Source organism: Aythya marila (assembly GCF_965140915.1).
Source record: "Aythya marila genome assembly, chromosome: 2".
Lineage (NCBI taxonomy): Eukaryota > Metazoa > Chordata > Aves > Anseriformes > Anatidae > Aythya > Aythya marila.
The window spans coordinates 17562479-17580703 of record NC_139043.1 but is presented as its reverse complement, the minus strand read 5'-3'; the positions used below and the strand labels follow the sequence as shown (position 1 = coordinate 17580703).

The following is an 18225-nucleotide window of genomic DNA, read 5'->3' as shown; positions in this document are numbered from 1 at the left end:
ATTAACCTATGAACATAAAAGCACGTAAGTTCCCACAGCACGTAAAAGATTTGTATTAGGGACAATTTAAGAAGTTTATCCTTTTAAAGCAGGCCATTTCCTGCATCAGACATCCTGAGTGAGCCGCTCGCTTTGCACTGCGCTAAGCTACGCTACGTTCCACACCCCAGGCATGAAACCGAGTGTCAGAGCTGTTACCAGCATTTAAGGAAAAAAAAAAAACACGACAGAAGAAGTTACTTCCCTTCCCCTATGTCCTATCTACTGTAGAGGAAGCACGGAACATTCAACTGACCGAGCAGAAAGGATCCTTATACGCAAACTGGAAGATCACATCAGCACTTGTGAAACTTCTTGCATGCAACATTTCCCCTCCACAACACGCATCCATTTCTCTACCAGCTGGAAAGAGACTTTTAATTTTTTGCAATAGCCAAACTGAAATCTGTCTCTGCTTTTGTCTGTGTCACCCAGAACACCTTGTTAACTCACCATTCAGTTTCCACATACCAGTTGGAGGCTACAAAAGGAAATAACACGACAACAAAAAGGCACACGTTTGGGCAACACGGTACTTACTTCCTTAATACGCCTTTCACTTAGTTTATTTTCCACAGCTGCTGAGTCTACCCACTGGAGACAACCAAGAGCAGAACTGACACGAGCAATATATATTCCGAGCTATTCGTTTAGAGGGTTTCAGTAACGTTCAAATTGTATGTGAGCTTAAGAAAAATTCCAAGTGCATCAGAAGTAAAGAAACTGGTGAAAACTGATGATTATGCACAGGCAGATTCAAGGCTATACAAGAAAGCCGATTTCAACCGTAGGGGACAGTAGTAGGGAACGTTTTATAGGCAAGGCCTCCATGCTTGAATCAGATGAAGTTATTCAAAAGGAAGTCATCAGCACACTGACACTGGAGACGCTCATTTCCCGTACCATTGCTAACACTCTTTAAACTAGCTATTTAAAATGAATTCATTAAAAACTGAAAACAATTCAATTCAGCCTGAAAAATGATTGGAGAATCTCTCCAGAAGCTCGTATTTTCAGCTGAAGAATCGTAATTAGAACCGCAAGTATTTTAACTCCATCTGTTATTTCTGTCTCGTGCTGATAAAGTTTTCATACTTTTCAGGATACTGATAATACAGTTCCTCACTACTATCTTCAGCTTTATGCTACACATCTTCAGATAAACTTTCACCATTCCACACACCCCGAGAGGGCTAGTCTCAGATTTTTTTCACAGACAAGAGGATTTGGAGAAGGCTTTAAGCACTTCAACTTACACGTGTACGGCATTTTTAAAAATAAATCTTTTTTTTTTTATTTCCATTTTAAGATAGTTCTACCACTCTCCCCCAATTGCTGATCTAGCTCTATGTTATTATAATAAGTCTCCATCACCAAGATAGCAGTTGGACCAGTGTTCTGAAGAGTGCCAAATATAAAACATTTAAAAAACGTCTAGAAAAATGTAACTTCTCTACCTTTAACAAACCTTACTTAGGGAGATGGAAAATGTACTTTCAGTTAAGTGTTCAATGTTCAAAACCTGCTCTTAAAACTATCGAGTTGAAGTCTGATCTAAAAGCAAACAATCTACCTACTTGTCGCTGAAGCTTCTGAGCAGAAACATAACTGACGTGAAGTATCTGGCTACAAATTAAATCCAGTAATGTACCTATAATTTCTTTTTGCCTTGTAGCCAAAGCCAAAATCCCCACTAGTAGCATCACAACTTCCTTCGATTACTACTTCTACATCTGTCTCCCTCTCTTTCCCCGTGCTCCCCAAGACTGCCGTCATACTGTGGCACTGCAGCGCTATCTTAAGAACTTATATGCTTTGCTTCTGATTTTTTTTCCCCCCTTACTATCAGATAAAATCAGATTCCAGATAACCTGAATACATATGGTCTGGGGGGGCAAACTGTGTTACCGCCTGGCACTCTGACATATTGACAATTTGTCCTAGCAAGAAACTGCTTCCCACTTTTCCAAGAACAGTGATTTTCACCTTGAGAGGCCCAGATGCTGTCATCTTTCCTAAATGCTTTAGTAAAAGGATGCTTCCTGTCGACAGCTACAGTCACCATCAAGGAAGCAAGTTCCACTGAGGAGGATATTTTCTTCTCCCCACCTTTTTTTTTGAGGGATTCCTAAAGACACTGAAGGCAAATTTTCTTCAAGAAATCATCACAACTCTGAATTTTACCAGAACTATTCCTAGATTAAGTGATAGAAGATAAAGATGATTCGTATGTGTTCTAATATTATAAAATACTAGAGTTTGAATACAACAATATCTTGTGGGGGGCATAACATGACTTACCTGTTAAAGTGACCAAAGAATAAAAAGCATGAAGGGGAGATTAACAAGAGTTTTGAATAAAGAGCCGAGTGCTGTTACTGTAAGTTGTTAATATCACACTTGGAATAGTCAAACTTGTTCCACCTCCACGCCACAAGGCAGCACAGGTGGCAATGCACAGTAACAGCCTTTCTACAGAGGGGCACATAGCCTTTCAGAGAAAACAACCCAAATGCAAAGCTATCCAAGCTCCAAGAGGCCAGATTGACTCAATTACATGCTACGGGCTCAGATACGAGGCATAGCCTCTTCATATCTACTTTAACACTCACAGAATGCTCAGATTCTCCGTTCCAGCCTTTTAAAATATTATTATTAAAATAAAATGCTCCCTGACACATTGACCAGCTTGACCCTTCAGCGGCCCCACCACGGGCACCAGGGCCATGACCTGTTGGGCAGTCCAACTGGAGAGCAGGTGGCTTGGTACAAAGCACCGATTAAAAGAATAACACCCACCTCTGTCATTCAAACAAAACAAACAAACAAAAAAGACTTTTACTGATATCTCTGCGATTTTTACTGGGTTGAGTAAGTGCACAAGGGATACATTTTTCAAAGCTACTGCCTTAAGTCCTTTTTAGGAACTTTAGCTTCTTTCCAAAAGGGGTAAACACAGCTGTACGTGGATAACCAAACTGCAACAATCCCACATCCAGCTGACCTTGATACCCGAGGTGAAAATGAACTAACATTTAAAAAAAAAAAAAAAAAAAAAAACCTCCACCCCAAATGACTGGATGGGAACTAGCTTAAGTGCCAGTTTACTTTTTTCTTGATTTAAAAAAAAAGGCAAGTTTTAGGACCCTGCAGAAAGTGATGTAACCGAAGATTCTCTAACTTTCTGACATGGGGAAAAAGTCAGGAGCAGGAGACAGGTCAAAACTTGTGCCGCAATTACCATGCTCATGTATTTGTCATATTTCCCATGAGTAAAACCAAATGAACCTCGCCTCTCAGAAGCATTTGTATCAGCAGCTTTCTTTGGGTGGAGCAAACAACTCGGAAGAATAAATACACATTAACTCATATTACCTCACATACCAAAATTAAAGGAAAAAAAGCCTTAAAAGTATGGCTTCTTCATGCAGTTTTAACCCAAGTACCAGAATTAGCTCATTAAAAAAAAAAAAAAAAGGACTTCACAACACATTATTAAAGCTTTATTTTCAAATTTGCTGCTCCATGATTACAAGCAGTAAGGCAGCTCACCAGCAACAACGGGGGCCAAAGGTTTTAATAACCTGTATTAAGGAGTCATCGCAGGTAGCCTAGTATTACGTTCAACAAGTTCACTGTACAGGCTGCCTAGCAAGGAGTTTGTTTGCTCTTCCCCTCCTGTTTTCTGTTCCTCAGGAAGGTTTAATCCGAGCATCTCTCGCTGCCTCTGTATCCACGCCATGGCTACACCTACAGACCTACACTGAGCGATGCGCGCTGCAAACCCTGCAAAAAGCCTTAACAGCATGAAGTAGCTTCACAATAAAAACCGGCCAAGAAGGAATCCAGGGTTAAAAAGAAAAGGATAAATCCACACCGAGCGGTGTGGGCAACGGAGCCTCCTCCAGCATCTCGCTGCAGGATGTGGGAATCGCCGAGCCCCCGAGAGGCACTGATTGCCATTTTGAAACACCGCCCCCCGATAGTGCCCGGGCAGCTCCCTGCTCCGGCTTTTTAGGGCTGCGGCACACCGGGAGGGCTCCCGGGGGCAGGAGATGGGGCTCGGAGCCCCCCGGCAGCCCCCTCAGGGGGCCGCTGATGGCGGCGGGGAGGCGGCGGCCGCCCGTGAGGCGCGGAGCCGCCCGCCCCGAGCAACCGCCGCCAACCGCCGAGGGGCGACCGGAGGCAGCGGGGGCCGAGCCGGCGGCACCGGGAGAGGCTCCGCCGCCCGCCCTCCGTGCCCAGAACGGGGAGGTCTCCGGGATGTGACTCATAATGAATAAATACAGAGCTGGGGGGGGGGGGAAGAGAGGAAAGGAAAGGAAAAAAAAAAAAAAAGACACACCCTCCGAGCCCGACTGACATAATACCCCCCCCTCCTCCCTTCCCCTCCGGAGCGCGGAGGGGGAGGGAAAGCCGGTGGCTCCTCGGTTGGGAAAGTTGAAAGAAAAGGCAAAGCCGGGGGAAAAGGAGCGGGCGGGCGCCGCGGTGCCCCCGAGGCGGCTCCGGCCCCGCAGAGCCCAGCCCAGCCCCGGTGCCGCCGGGCGGGCGCTGCCCCGCCGCCCCTCACCTGGATGTAGTTGTTTTCGCAGTAGTCGGCGACCCGAGTGAGGTTCTGGTAGCTCTCGAGCAGAGCCCGCTTGCCAGAAGGGATTTCCTCCTCTAGTAACATCTGCAACTCTGCCATTTTCCACCCCTCCGCATCGCTTCCTCTTGCATTAAAGAGACAGCGGCAGCGCCGGGCTCGCAACCCGCCTGGTATTGTGGGATTCCTCCTCGCCTCGCTTTCGTGAGCTCTCGCTTTCCCCACCCATCCTTCCGAGGGAGGAAAAAAAAAAAAAAAAAAAGAAAAAAAATGAAAAAAAAAAAAAAGCGCTTTGCAAAGCAAGCCGGGAGCTGTAGGCGCAGCTGCTCCTCGCCGGGCGCCTGCGCGGGGCGGGAGCGGCTCATGGCGGCCGGGCGCTGCCCCGGCGGGGTGAGGGGGTTGACATGGCCGCTGCGGCGCCGCCCAGCGCTGTGGTGGCCGGCGGGGCGAGCGGGCAAGGGCGACAGGGATCCTTCGTTTCTCCCCTTTGTCCCCCAATAAAAGTCCCCAAATAAAAGTCCCGCTCGCAGCCGTGTTGCCCTCAGGCAGCGTGGTCTCCTCAGGAGAAGGCAAAAGGCTTCGTCAAGGGAAGCGCTGCCCCGGTTATCCGGCGAGCCGCCGCCTCCTGTCAGGCTAGGGGGAGAAATTTGGGAAATGACAGCAAATGGTGGCAGGAAATTGCTAAAACAATAGGAGCAGCACAGCTAAGCCGCGTTCAGGCCAGTGGGGAGTCCCTGGCCATGTGGCTGTCCAGAGGGAGAGGGGAATTGAATGGGCTGTGTAGAGCTTTGCGAACGTCTGCCCAGAAGTAATAATTGACAATTCGCATTTGTCTATTTATTAATACCAGAAGAAGAACTTAAGTGTTTGTCTGAGGTAAATACATTTCTCCTGCCACTCTCTTACCTCAGCCGTTACTCATCATTACTCATCGGCTGTGGAAGATAAGGGGCTAGTGATTTTTTGGGACAATTTTTTTTTTTTTTGGAAGTAAAATGCTGTTTCTGTGGTCATAGCAGAAGAAAAGCCAATAACAGCAGGTGGTTTCTATGCTGGGATGGCCAAGCCTGCCTTTCCAGTGAGGAACGGTCTGAGACGAAGCTGTTTCCAAGGCCCGTTACTCATGCCTTGGCTTTTCCTGCCTTTTTTACACACTTTCAAGTGCAACTGGTATCAGTCCTTGCATTGTGTTAGTTGTCCCAGAGAAACCCTCGGCAGTGACATATCAACACATTTTGGAGAAGTACTCTCTGACTCACCATAGTAAGAGCAGACAGCCTCATCTCTCCACACAATTAATTGTATGGTGTATTGTATGTCCACTGCCCACCAGAGTCCATCTTCTGTTTGCAGCCCTGAAAACTGCTCTGGTCCAGACCTTTTGGTGTACCTGCTGGTGTCTCTACATCAAGGTGGAGAGAGGAAAAATAGATCATCCCCCTGTGAGTACAGCAAAGTCCAGCATCTCAGTCTTGAACCATGGAAGTGAGGATGAAGGGAGGGAGCCTGGAATGGACTGCTGGGCCCAGGAAGGTCTTTGCAGCTCCCCATGTGTGGCAACAGCTAGACAGATGCTGGGATGGGTATATCAGTGCCATCTGGGACAGCAGAGGAAGGAGCTGGTACCTTCACGGCGCTTGCTGTGGGACAGGGATGTATCTATATTGCTATCTTCAGATGGCTAATTCATTTGGCAGCTTAGCAAAATTGTTTCCAAAGTGATTTAAATAACTCTTTTTAGGACAGCATGTAATTTCCAATAAAACACTTTATTTTGGATTCCAAGTGCCTTTTAAATGTGAAATAATTAAATGTGATCTGCATCAACATTGAGATATAGACAAGCCTTTAATAGGTCCCAGGGCAAGTGTGATTACAAACCATCCTGGGCATTGACTTCTTGTTTTCAGCTATTACAATACAAAGACAAATTTGATTTCTCTATTCAGTCAGGCTGCAAATTGCTGAACACCCAGTGGCTTGGATGAGTCTGTAATTGCCTACAGATCACAGACTGACTTCATTGACGCTGTTAGCATCCTCAAACATAGCACAACTGTTGTCAGCTATTCTTAAAATGTTATTGCTGCCCCTCTACCGAGAGACTGCAGATGCATGGGACCTTGCACATCAACTTTTATCAGTATGCGAAAATTCAGTCGTGTGTGCTTTGTTAAATACATCGTACCTCACATCAGCAGGCAGCCAAGTCCTACAAGCAGATGGCAGAGCAGCAGCTGAGCAGGGCAGTGCTGGCTCCCAGGCAATGCACCCACCTCAAGCTGTAGAAGAGAGGCTCCAGGAGGGCTCACAGCCCCTTGCCCTCCAAAGGATCTCCACCCAAAAGGCCTTGCACAAAACTAAATACATGATCTGCCTCCAAATGTGCTCGCAACTCAAGAGGACCTTTGAAGACCCCATCAAAGAGCGCCACCTTGTGACATCTCTGGCTGCACATTAACCTTCCTGGCACAACCGGGGTGTATCCCGATGGTGAAAGCTAGGTACGACCTGTTGTAGATGAGCATACACCCAAACTGGCTCCACGCTGAGCTGGGTCATCTCTAGCAGGACTTTTTAACCTAGTGCCATACAACCCCAGCAGCAGTGCTGCAAGGGCCAGGCAATACAAGACACACTAAGATTCATGGTACAGTCATGCTCAACTGTTTAGATAGAAAGCAACTTTATTATTTGCTGCCCTGCGATAGTCCTCCTTGGTTTCAGAATGGCTCTGCAGGGTCACTTGAGTGTCTTTGCAATGAGTTCTTCATGTCTGAGGTTCTCAGAGGGTTTATTGACTCAGATGCAATAGACCTGGAGACAAGCTGTCTCCATTAGCATGCATGGTGCATACGCCAGGCGATTCCAAAGCAGCTAAAGGCATAGGGATATTTGAGTAGCTATGCCAATATAAACCCTTGGACTTGAGCTGACCTTGTCTGAAGACACTAGTGTGTGTCTAAACTATGTTCAGTGGATTGTCCTCTAGAAATTGTTACTTAAGCTACATGCAAGTGTGCAAGAGAGCTGGGAACTAAACTTTTCCTGGCTGGAGAGGGTGGACTGAGAGAGAAAAGAATGTAATGATGCTCCTCAAGTTCCACCCAAATGACCACCTAGATGAGATCCCATTCAAAGTCAGATGAGCTTATATACCTCTCAACTCTTTTCCTGAGGTTTGCTCCCCCTCAGTGAGCCAGACTGATCTCAAGGGGCACTGCTGTCCTTATGGGACATAGTCCATTTTTGACTGGAAGAGAAAAAATGTGACTTCTAAATGCATCCATTTAGAATAGCATCAGAGTAGTAGTATCAAAGCAACTTCTGCACTGTAATTTGTGTAGCTCTGTAGCTGTCTATTCCCTTTTCTAGGGCACAAATTGACATGTGTCTTTGTTTTTCCCTTGAAAGCCGTACTTCCTTCAGTCGTGTTGATTGGAAAATAACCATTTATTTCTTGTTGGGCTGTTTCTCGGCTGAATCAATTCCTGATTCAGCTGTTTCGCTGCACAAGCACTTTTGACAGTGCAGTGGAAAGGGAGATGAGGGATTTGAGGGGGCAGCTGGAAGCACAGAGGCCAAAGGGTCTATTCAGATCAGCCACATCAGCTCTGCTGCCAAATGCCAAGCCTCATGTTCCTGCAAGAAAAAAAAAAATGTTGATTACAGTGATACAGGTATGCAAGTGTAGCTGTACTGGGACAATCCTGTGTGAATACGTAATATTTTTTTTTATTATTTTTTCTTTCTGGGGCCAAAAGTTGCCTTTTTTATATTTCCTACAGCAAATTAGAAGTAACCACACAAGAAAGCAGGTAGCTGTGTTAGTTTGCTTTCCAGTGCTTTGGATCTAGCCCAGAGAGCCTTAAGAACCTGAATAATTAACTATATTGATATTTCAGTAATCATCAAGGGGTGTCTGACTATTTCAGAGACAAATGGGGCTGTTAGCACTTCTCAGACAATTTATCAGGCTCTCTGCACTCCCATGAGCATCTCCACATGTGCTTTTCTTCAATTAATATTACTAAGGTTTTTGTCACAGCCGAAACAAGCGGCAATGCTCCCTCCCGCCTGGCCAGGGCAGCGGGGTGTTTGGGGTTGGGCTGTGTCCCCGATCCCAGTCCAGGGCCCCCTGGCACCCCCCTGCCAGTTGCTAAGCAGCCGGCGAGCTGTGCGAGGCAGAGGCAGCACACAGCAGCCAGGCATTGCTAGGCAGCCCGAGAGCACAAAAATAATAAGATCCACAAGTGCTGCTTGCAGAACGCGCAAGATAAGAGCGGCACAAAAATAAATAGTTCTGCTGTATTTTGGCGCGACCTATCGTATATTTGCACTTGCAGGCTTTCGCCTTCTGTCTCAACCTCGTTTTTCATAAAGCTCTCTTCTCTTCATCCCTCCTGTGTGCTTATCATTGCTCCTCAGCAGTGCTCTGATGGCAACAGGCCTTCCTCTGCTCTCACCCCCACGACCCTTTTCTCAATCTGTCATCTCAGCTGTTTCCCTCCTGTGCTCTGCTGGATCCCCTGTTCCTTTGGCCTCTTTCATTTTGGTTTTCATTCTTTCATCTTTCCCAGCTCAGCCTCCAGGCACCTGCCTTTCCATTTTCGCTGCACCAAAGAATTCCTCCCATATCTTGTGTCCAGCTCCTGATCTTAGCCCCCACTTCTGCCGTCCCTCCCAGCTGTTCATCACGAGGCAGGCTTTTCTTCTTAATCCCCCAAAATGCTGCATGCCATGGAGGGGAGGGCATCCACTGCCCTGAGAGCACAGGAAAAGTGGATGATCCAGACTGTTGTGATGCAGTCATAGGTATGCAGAACCTCAAGAAAGTTCATTTCTTCCTTCCCAGACCAAAACCAAGTCACACAGGTATTGTGTGACAAATGACAAGATGATCTGCTTCTTACTCTAGTAACAAATAAGGCTAAACTTCTGAGGAAGAATGGCTGGAAAGCTGTGCAGAGGAAAGGGATCTGGGAGTGTTGGTCAATGCTTGCCTGAACATGAGCCGACAGTGCCCAGGCGGCCAAGAAGGCCAAAAACATCCTGGCTTATATCAGGAATAGTGCAGCCAGCAGGACCAGGGAGGTGATCGTTCCCCTGTGCTCTGCTCTGGTGAGGCCGCACCTTGAGTGCTGTGTCCAGCTTTGGGCCCCTCACTACAAGAAGCATCTCCAGAGGAGGGCTACAAAGCTGGTGAAGGGCTGGAACACAAGTCCTACGAGGAGCGGCTGAGGGAACTGGGGTTGTTGTGTCTGGAGAAGAGGAAGCTCAAGGGAGACCTTGCTGATCTCTACAACTGCCTGAAAGGAAAGTGTGGGGAGCTGGGGGTCGGCCTCTTCTCGCAGGTAACTAGTGATAGGACCAGAGGGAATGGCCTCAAGTTGCACCAGGGGAGGTTCAGGTTGGAAATGAAGAGACATTTCTGCTCAGAAGGAGCAGCCAGGCACTGGGACAGGTTGCCCAGGGAGGTGGAGGAGTCACTGTCCCTAGGGGTGTTCAAGGAAAGGTTGGACGTGGTGCTCAGGGACATGGCTTAGTGGCTGACATTGGTAGTAGGGTGATGGTTGGACCAGATGATCTTGGAGGCCTTTTCCAACCGTAATGATTTTGTAGAGCAACCACATAAAGTAGGAGGTGGATTTCTGGCTGTGATCCTTTTTACTAGCAATTTTTTTTTGGTCCTTCTTTTATATAATGGCTTTGGGGGTGGTTAGTCTCAATATGAAATGAATCAACCCCATTGAAGAGAGAGGCTCTGAGTGATAGTCATCTTTCTGAGTGGACCCATGCAGGTTTGGCTCCATCATTAGTGAGCAGGTTGGAATTTCCTAATGAAATACCTGTTGGAGGATGGCAGTCCTTTAAAATGGAAGCTTTTCTTTGATATGTATATATCCAATAAAACTTTCCCTGGTTTCTCACCCTGCACAGAGCTTCTGAAACCAGAAAGACAGATACCTTGCCCCAAAAAATTAATATCCTGGTAATTAGCAGTGATATATAATGGAATGTAGCAGATCCAGAGACAAGTCTGCCATGTCCCTGACTTGAAAGCAGGCACTGGAAGGTTGATGCCTTGTGTCAGCAATGTCCTACTCACTTTACTCACTTGGCTCTTTGGAGTAAGCATTCCTAGCAGGGAAAAAATAAAAAATAAAAAAAAGTAAAAAAAAATAAACACAGCTCAAGGTCTTGAGAAACATTTTGAAGTCTCAAAACATCATTAGCACGATTTCTGTTCCGTTTTGCACCACTTAATAACAGCCATGAGGCTAACACAAATGAAAATATTCCAGGGTGCAATGCCTAAACCTGTAGAGCCACCCGAGGCTTAGTGGGGCTTATTGGATCAGGTATTATTTCCAGGGTCATCAGGAGTGTAACTGCTTCCTTGAGACACGGAGCCTAAGATGGCTTTGCAAATTCATGCAACGCTGCTAACCATGTCTTGGGACCTCTGGCTACAGGTGAACACAGAGTTAATAAGCTCTTCTGGACTATATTTGCTATACACAGAACTGAAGTGTTTCTGTTTGCTCTACCCAGAGCATCCCTAATACCTGTGGCACCCAGGGTTTTCTAGTGTCATCATTTCCCAGTCTCCCATGATCCTAGATAATGGAGAGTTGACTGTCATAATACCATCGTCTGGTTTTCATATGCACCTCAAAGCTGATTAGTTCACTGTTATGGGTACACCTAACTGCAACCTCTAGCCTAATTTATTTTCCATCTTCATTCCTAATTTTCTGTATGTTAATTGAATGGGTAAAACCCAGAAAGCAGTAAACGGGTATGTTTCAGTTCGCAGTGTCTCACAGCTAACATTTCATTTCTCTCTGTGGATTTTTGATTTTTTTAAATCAATTTAAAATATTTATGTACGTCCATTTTCATGCTAAACAAAAAGAAATCAGAGGCTCTTCAAAAGGTTCTCAGCATAATGCAGAGCCTTAAAAGAATATATTAGTGCAAAGACAGTTTAATTGCACAATCGCAATTTTTCATTGTATTTGAGGAAATGTGAGCATGGACAGGAATTGCTTTTATATAGTTTCTATTTGAAAGATTGGTGTTTTTCTAAGGCCCACAGTTTTTTGATGGAGATTAAAAGCATTCATGTTCTGTACTGATTAATTGGTATGCCTCTTTTGCATTTAAATATATACTTCATTGAATTGCAGCTTTCCATCATAAAGCAGAAAAGAAGAAATAATTAAATGATAACATCATGCTACTACAGAAAGAGTGCTATTTTCCCAACAAAAATAAACATTTGACAGCAATTCTGCAGTGATAGTATTTTTCAACACAATAGTAGGATGGCAAAATAAGTCACAGCGTAATAAGCGTTTTTTTTTCAGTAAGTAAAAACACATTAGAGTTATTGGGTCTGTTCCAGCTCCCAGTGAAACTGTAACACTTCAACTGGAAGCAATATTGAGTCTCCAGCATTCAGTGGCATTTGAAAAGGAGCACTATCTTCAATAGGCATTGAAGCCAAAAGTAATGGGATTGGATGCAGAGCAACCCTCAGATGCAGTTGTCTACCAGAAAATCATTTCCACACTAAGATAACATTGACATCCTCCTTGGTATTGTCCCAGTCAGAGTCCAAACACAGACTGTGCAGATAATGAGGGTAAAAAAGTCATTACACATAGACTGAGGCTATTCTCTGTTGGGAACATTTAAAAATAAATCAGGCCATTTAGTGCAATCCAACAGAATTTAAAGGCTAAGCATTGGCTATTCAGAATAAATAGTTGTTTTTTTTTTTATTATTATTTTTATTTTTTCTGTCTTGTTATTTTTCACTTTGTAACAGGAACAATCTCTTGTACCTATGAGATTGATTACATGACTCAAACTTAGTTTGGATATTAATCAATCTCAGCAACCTCTTATTGTTTCCTGGAGCATAATGCAGTAAAAATTGTCCTTTAATTACCACTAATGAAAGTTACCTACAGTGGAAGCGAATATACGCCACTGGAAAATGACGTGGTTCAGAGGGCAGCAAATGCAAATATGAGCTATCTTTATGATGCATAGGCACAATTAGAAGTGAATATGCAAATTTCCAGTGGCAGCTTCCTGCAATGCTCAACAATTTGATGTCAACATTAGCTGTGAATGTTTCCATCTATTTGATTATAACTATAATAATCCCGCAGTATTTTTCTGGACAGTGTGCTTCCTGAAGGGCTGGGGACTTTTAAACGCTGTCATGTAATAAATATGGACTTATTCAGAATTAAAAATGCTATTATTATTTAAAATATTTTGGAATGCAGAGTGGATTAATTATGCTTGCCATCTCATCTCTTTATATAATGGAACTGGCCAACGACCCTTCACTCCCTGTCTGACATTTTTGCGATTCTCAGAAGTTCTTTGTTGTGTAAGGTGGTGCCTGTTCAGGTTTTTACATTGATGGAAAACATCTGATAACTAGGTATCTTTGTTCATAAACAAGGAAAAAAATGGCTAGATTTATGTAATACTATTCTGACCACAAAAGAGGTCAAGATGCTGTTTTGTATGGAAGATATAGCATACTGTAATGTGTGTGAAATTTGTTAAGTTTCCCCTGGTAATGCTTTTCTTTCAGTTGCTTCTACCTTTGTCAGTCGTACTTTAACCCTAATAGCACAAATTTCTATTTCAGACAATTTTTTTTTTTCTTCAGGGAATTTGTAAGAAGGAAACAAGGAGAAACGAATTCTATTCAATCCATTACAAATATTTCAGCCAAGAGGTTAAAGCCCCAGCAGCTCTAGATTTTGAATGAGGACTTTGAAATTTGGCAGAAGGTAATTTCAGGGACATGCTTCCTGCTCCTCCTGATAAAATCTGACATTTGGTTAATTCATAAGTTTCTAAAAGCACTATGCTCTCGGTAGAGTTTTTTAGAGTTAGGATACATATAAGGAGGAATTGTGCCACTGGTGATATTTCACTGTGCACTGCAAGGGTCAAGGGATTTTCTCTGTCTTTATTCTTGCTGAACACACCGTATCACTGTGAAAGGAAAATGATGTAGAAGGATTATATCCCCTGTTGCTGAGAACACATATACTGTACTATATATTAATATAGAATTAATATAGTATTAATATAAAACACTATATAATCATACACGTGTATATATATTATATATATGACCAGTTATTCCTGCTATGTAGTGGTAATTCCCTGTAGATCTGAAGAGCCAAATCCTGATTTTGGTCTTGATGTTGACCACACACTGAACTCTCAACAGGTTGAAACAACATATCGACCAGTTAATTATCTAGCAGGCACAACCTATGTGTGACCATCATCTTATGGGCTCATCGTTGATGAGACTTCATAACCTCCTAAGCTGATGTTTGGCTGGGTATCATACATGCATACATACAATAAAGGAGGGGAGTCTTTTTTCTCATAGAGATTTATTTAAACAGACTCACTTTTGAAAGCTCTTTCGGTTTCCAGAGAAAGAAAAAAATGTTTCGTCAAAAAGAATTGGGATGAATACCTTTGCCTAAATGCCTAATATACATAATTTTTGATTAGTTTTATTGTGTGACCTGAAAGGTTCCTTATCCCATTTCATATAAAAGAATTCAGTATTCAAATGCTTTCTTGATCTCCATTAGGAAGAGAGCAGCAAACTTGACATATGGTACCTCATTCAGAAACATTATTTCTTCATAACTGAAAAAGCTTCATTTCAGTTAACTCTTTTAGTATTATTTACAGTAGCCTCATGCTGTATATTAGAACAATAAAGTTGCTATAAGGTGATTTTCCATTCCAGTTCCGTGATGGATATAAATTGCACCAACCTGTATCAGCAGCCTACAGCTTTAGTTCAGCTGAAAGCCAGCTGGTGTTGGCTGAAGTAGCAGTGGGTCCGTCACAAGCCCTGCTACCTTCTAGTGTGGGCACCACCCGCCATGACACACTGCTCTTAGGCTGGTAGCTTCTAACTCCTGCCTTGGCACTTGTATTTTCTGAATCAGAATATCACTTATTTTACTTCTTATGCAGTGTTAGTAAGAGTTAGGAAATAACTGAGAATATTGTACATATCAGTAGAACGTGTTAATATGAAGGTCTACTAAATAAATCATCCGCTTCCTCTCTTAAATATGGAAAAGTGTCCCCTGTACTCCTGTACTTCGTAGTCCAGGTTTTCATATTTCTAATTTTAAATGTCCCTACTGAAAACAGCCTTGAGCTTCCAATACGTCAGCTGTCAGACATTTCTGCAGCCCACTATGGTACTGCACAACTTTTGCAATACTAAGGGTGACATTGCCGTACGACTTTTCACAGATTTGCATACAAATGTACTGTTCAAAGGTTTAGTGAAGCCACAGGGGAATATATTTATTTATAAGTGCCCAGGAATAATGAGAGCAACAATCTACCAATTCATGTTTAATCCATCACTGGGGTTTATTCACAAAAAAAAGATTGTATTAATTACCACATCCAATGTATAACCATTCTGGTGTGAAAGTTTTTAATCAAATAAAAGGTGGCATTTTGTTTCAAAGTAGTTCGCAAGCTACAACAGATAAAATAAGCAAAAAAGGCTTATTCGTCATGAAGTAAGGGTTTCCCTGTGCAGGGTAATACCGAAACAATTATATCAATTTCAAATTCAGGCCTTAATATATGTCAAAACTCTCATGACAGTAGGTTGGTTTGGTTTGCCCTCCACAAAGCAGACCTCTGTTATCATTTATATTCTGAATTTATGTGGGAAAACTTCAAGCTAATGAAAGAACATGTTTTACCTGCAGTTGGCATGTACATACATTAAGCAATGCACTAGTTCTTTTATGTAGTGATGGCTAAAACTGGTGGAAGTTAAGACTTGTCAGCTATTTATTGCTGATTGTATTTTATATAACTCATATTTCATAACCTCTGTTGGTTGGTAAGAAGAGATTTAGTCACAGAAAGGCTTATTTTGATATAAATCAGTAATCTGAAAGCTAAATTCAGGACACAAAGGCAATATATGTTTCTAGCTGCAAGGTTGGTCTGAATGGTGTTTCTTCCTTCTCAATATTCCTGACATTTAGAAATATGTTTTGATATTTAATTGTATTAGTCCGTAATTCATCCAGGATAATCTAGCACATCTTCTGCTACCAATTAAAATTGTTTGGTTTTGCTCAACCGTTTCTCAACAGCACACCTGTAGAAAGGACAGGACTTTGTTTTCTGTAAAATATACTGCCTCGTCTATTATTCAGGGAGGGCCACATTACATGAATGAAATGAAGCCACAGCGGGATGAAAGAATTGATCCTATCTACGTACCCAGCCCAGATGTTTAGGACACACCTGACTTGTGTGTGGGTGTGGATGAATAAGCATATTTACCTCACAGGTGCAAAAGGAGCAATAAAACAATAACCATGCTCCAGCAGGACAGGAATACCTGTTACTGTATCACTGAAGTGCTTCAGCTCAGCTTCAGGAGCCTGTCTCTTCAGTAGGGGATGGTGCAACAAGCCCTGGTGACAACCGACTCTACCAGGTGAGTATGGATGTTTCCTAAAACAGCTGGATCCATGTAAGAGGCTTCTGCTGGTATGTTTTTCTGGCCAAGGTTTTGCCCTCCTGACACAGTTCCAGCAAGATGAATCTGTAGCGAGGATTTGCTAAGGCATGCCAACTATTTAACAAAACCTGCTTATTCTGGCTGAAAGGGGTAGAGGAGCATTTCTGAGAGCAGCTCCAGAGGCTGATGAGAGGGGCAGCAGTGGGTGGCTGTGGGTGTACAGGGGATGGTGACTTCTGCAGCCAACTCAGAAGCCACTGGCAGGGGATGTGTGAACACAGCCTACGTTCACGGAAAGAGGCTTAAAAGTGTATTTGCTCTATTAAAATGTAATTTAACTCTGACAATGAAAAGGGTGTAAGACTTGAAAATTAATCATTTGTATCTACTTTGCTTTTTAATTTCCAGCCTCTGACTAGAAGTGGAATTCAGTTTCATGACAAAGTGAGTTGACACCCTTGGTTTAATGCCATTCTGCTCTTTTGAATGGCTTCTGATCTGTGAGCTAATCTGATAAACGAAGACATGTTGTGCACACATGGTATGCATTTTAAAGAGCTTCAGTGTGTTAACGTGCTACTCTGAATATGGTGGGCCCCACGAGGAAGTGAATAATTTGAGACACATGAGACAGAAGCAAAGACTGGAGGAAGTTGGGATGGTCCATTTGGAATGAAAGAACGTGCACCACAGGGCTCCTTTCTAGGGCAGGCATGAACCTTCATTTACTTTTAATACAACTATTTCAAATTATTTACTTATTTATTCTTCAGGTCATTCCCACCACTTTTCTATACACCTTTTCAATAATGTAAAATATCCAAGTCCATTGATTTGGGGTTTGATTCTGCTTCTTTTTACACATGAATTCCCAAATCCAAGACATGTGAGACAACTTCATGTCTGAGGTAAAAAATGCCATCATTTTATCATTTTTCTGTGTATTTTTTTCTGTTTTCATCAATTCTCTATTCCAGTTATGCCACAGATTCTTTAATGAAATGATTCTTTAGTCATGTATATGACAGCATCCAGCAAACGTGAAACTCTTTCACAATGATTTTTAAAATATCTATCTGTGAGTCCTCCTGTGGATGTAAACCTGAGCAAAATAAAGGTAATGGCAGGTGGCAGAAGTAAAACACAAGGCCAGCATTCCTGAAAACCAAGGGCTCTACCTTGTAAACATACACAGGTCTTAATTTTATCATTGCAACATCAGTGGGATGCTCAGGTGGTGAGCTGCAACATGTGTATGATCACAGACTTAGTCAGCTCAACAACTATTTTGTCTTCAAAAGGCTCGTATTTGGGCTGTGGTTACAGCGGTTTAGGCTTCATGCTGGGAATGGTTTAATCTTTGTATTGTGAATGTCTCTCATTCCTTCATCTGTCTCCCATGCAGTTTTGGATTTTCTTATAGAGAAGAACGGGGAAGCTGTGGTGGGGTGGGGTAGGCAGGCTTGTGCAGCCAGTAGAGCACTGCCATGTGAGCCACAGCAGAACCCAGCTAATCCGAGGAGGAACAGGCTCTTCAACATTTGATCCATTTAATACATTGCTTATAGCAACAGCTAATATGTCATTGATCGACTTAATATGTATCATAACTGCTTTATATATTATGGGTGTACAAATACGTGTGTTTAGAGTTGGTCTTTGCATTGTTTCATCGAATATAAAACAGAACTACATTTATGCATTTTGTCCAAAGAACTAAATATCTTTAAACCTTTTTTGAAAAAGAATGTCTGTACATAGTGTAAACAGTACTTTTATTGTGATATAGAAATGTAGACATCAAAATAGACAATCCCACTAATCGAAAGCTTTCTTTTTTTAAGACTTTTTTATACGTATACATATTTAAGTACTTACATTCTAAGACTTAGTTTTAATTTTTGATCTGTAAAAAATTCCTGAGCTGACATTTCATAGAGGCAGTAAAGCAGGAAAGACTTTTATGGGTAATCCAGATGAAAATTCTAGAAGAACTACCATGCACAGGAATGAGAACACATAC

At 42.9% G+C, this 18225-nt stretch overlaps 1 protein-coding gene across 12 annotated transcripts in view; it reads right to left on the bottom strand.

The window, feature by feature from the left end:
- ABI1 (abl interactor 1) overlaps nt 1–4890 on the bottom strand; it is a 76851-nt gene extending 71961 nt beyond the window's left edge. For 3 of the 12 annotated variants that reach the window (XM_082753833.1, XM_082753839.1, XM_082753841.1), the window contains exon 1: nt 4610–4874. In XM_082753833.1, the coding sequence (XP_082609959.1) occupies nt 4610–4726 (117 nt within the window). In that variant the 5' untranslated portion in view covers nt 4727–4874. Of the gene's footprint in view, nt 1–4609 lie in introns of all 12 variants that reach the window. The other 9 variants (XM_082753832.1, XM_082753840.1, XM_082753843.1 and 6 more) reach the window with 7 other exon arrangements.
- Nucleotides 4891–18225: the final 13335 nt, after the last annotated feature.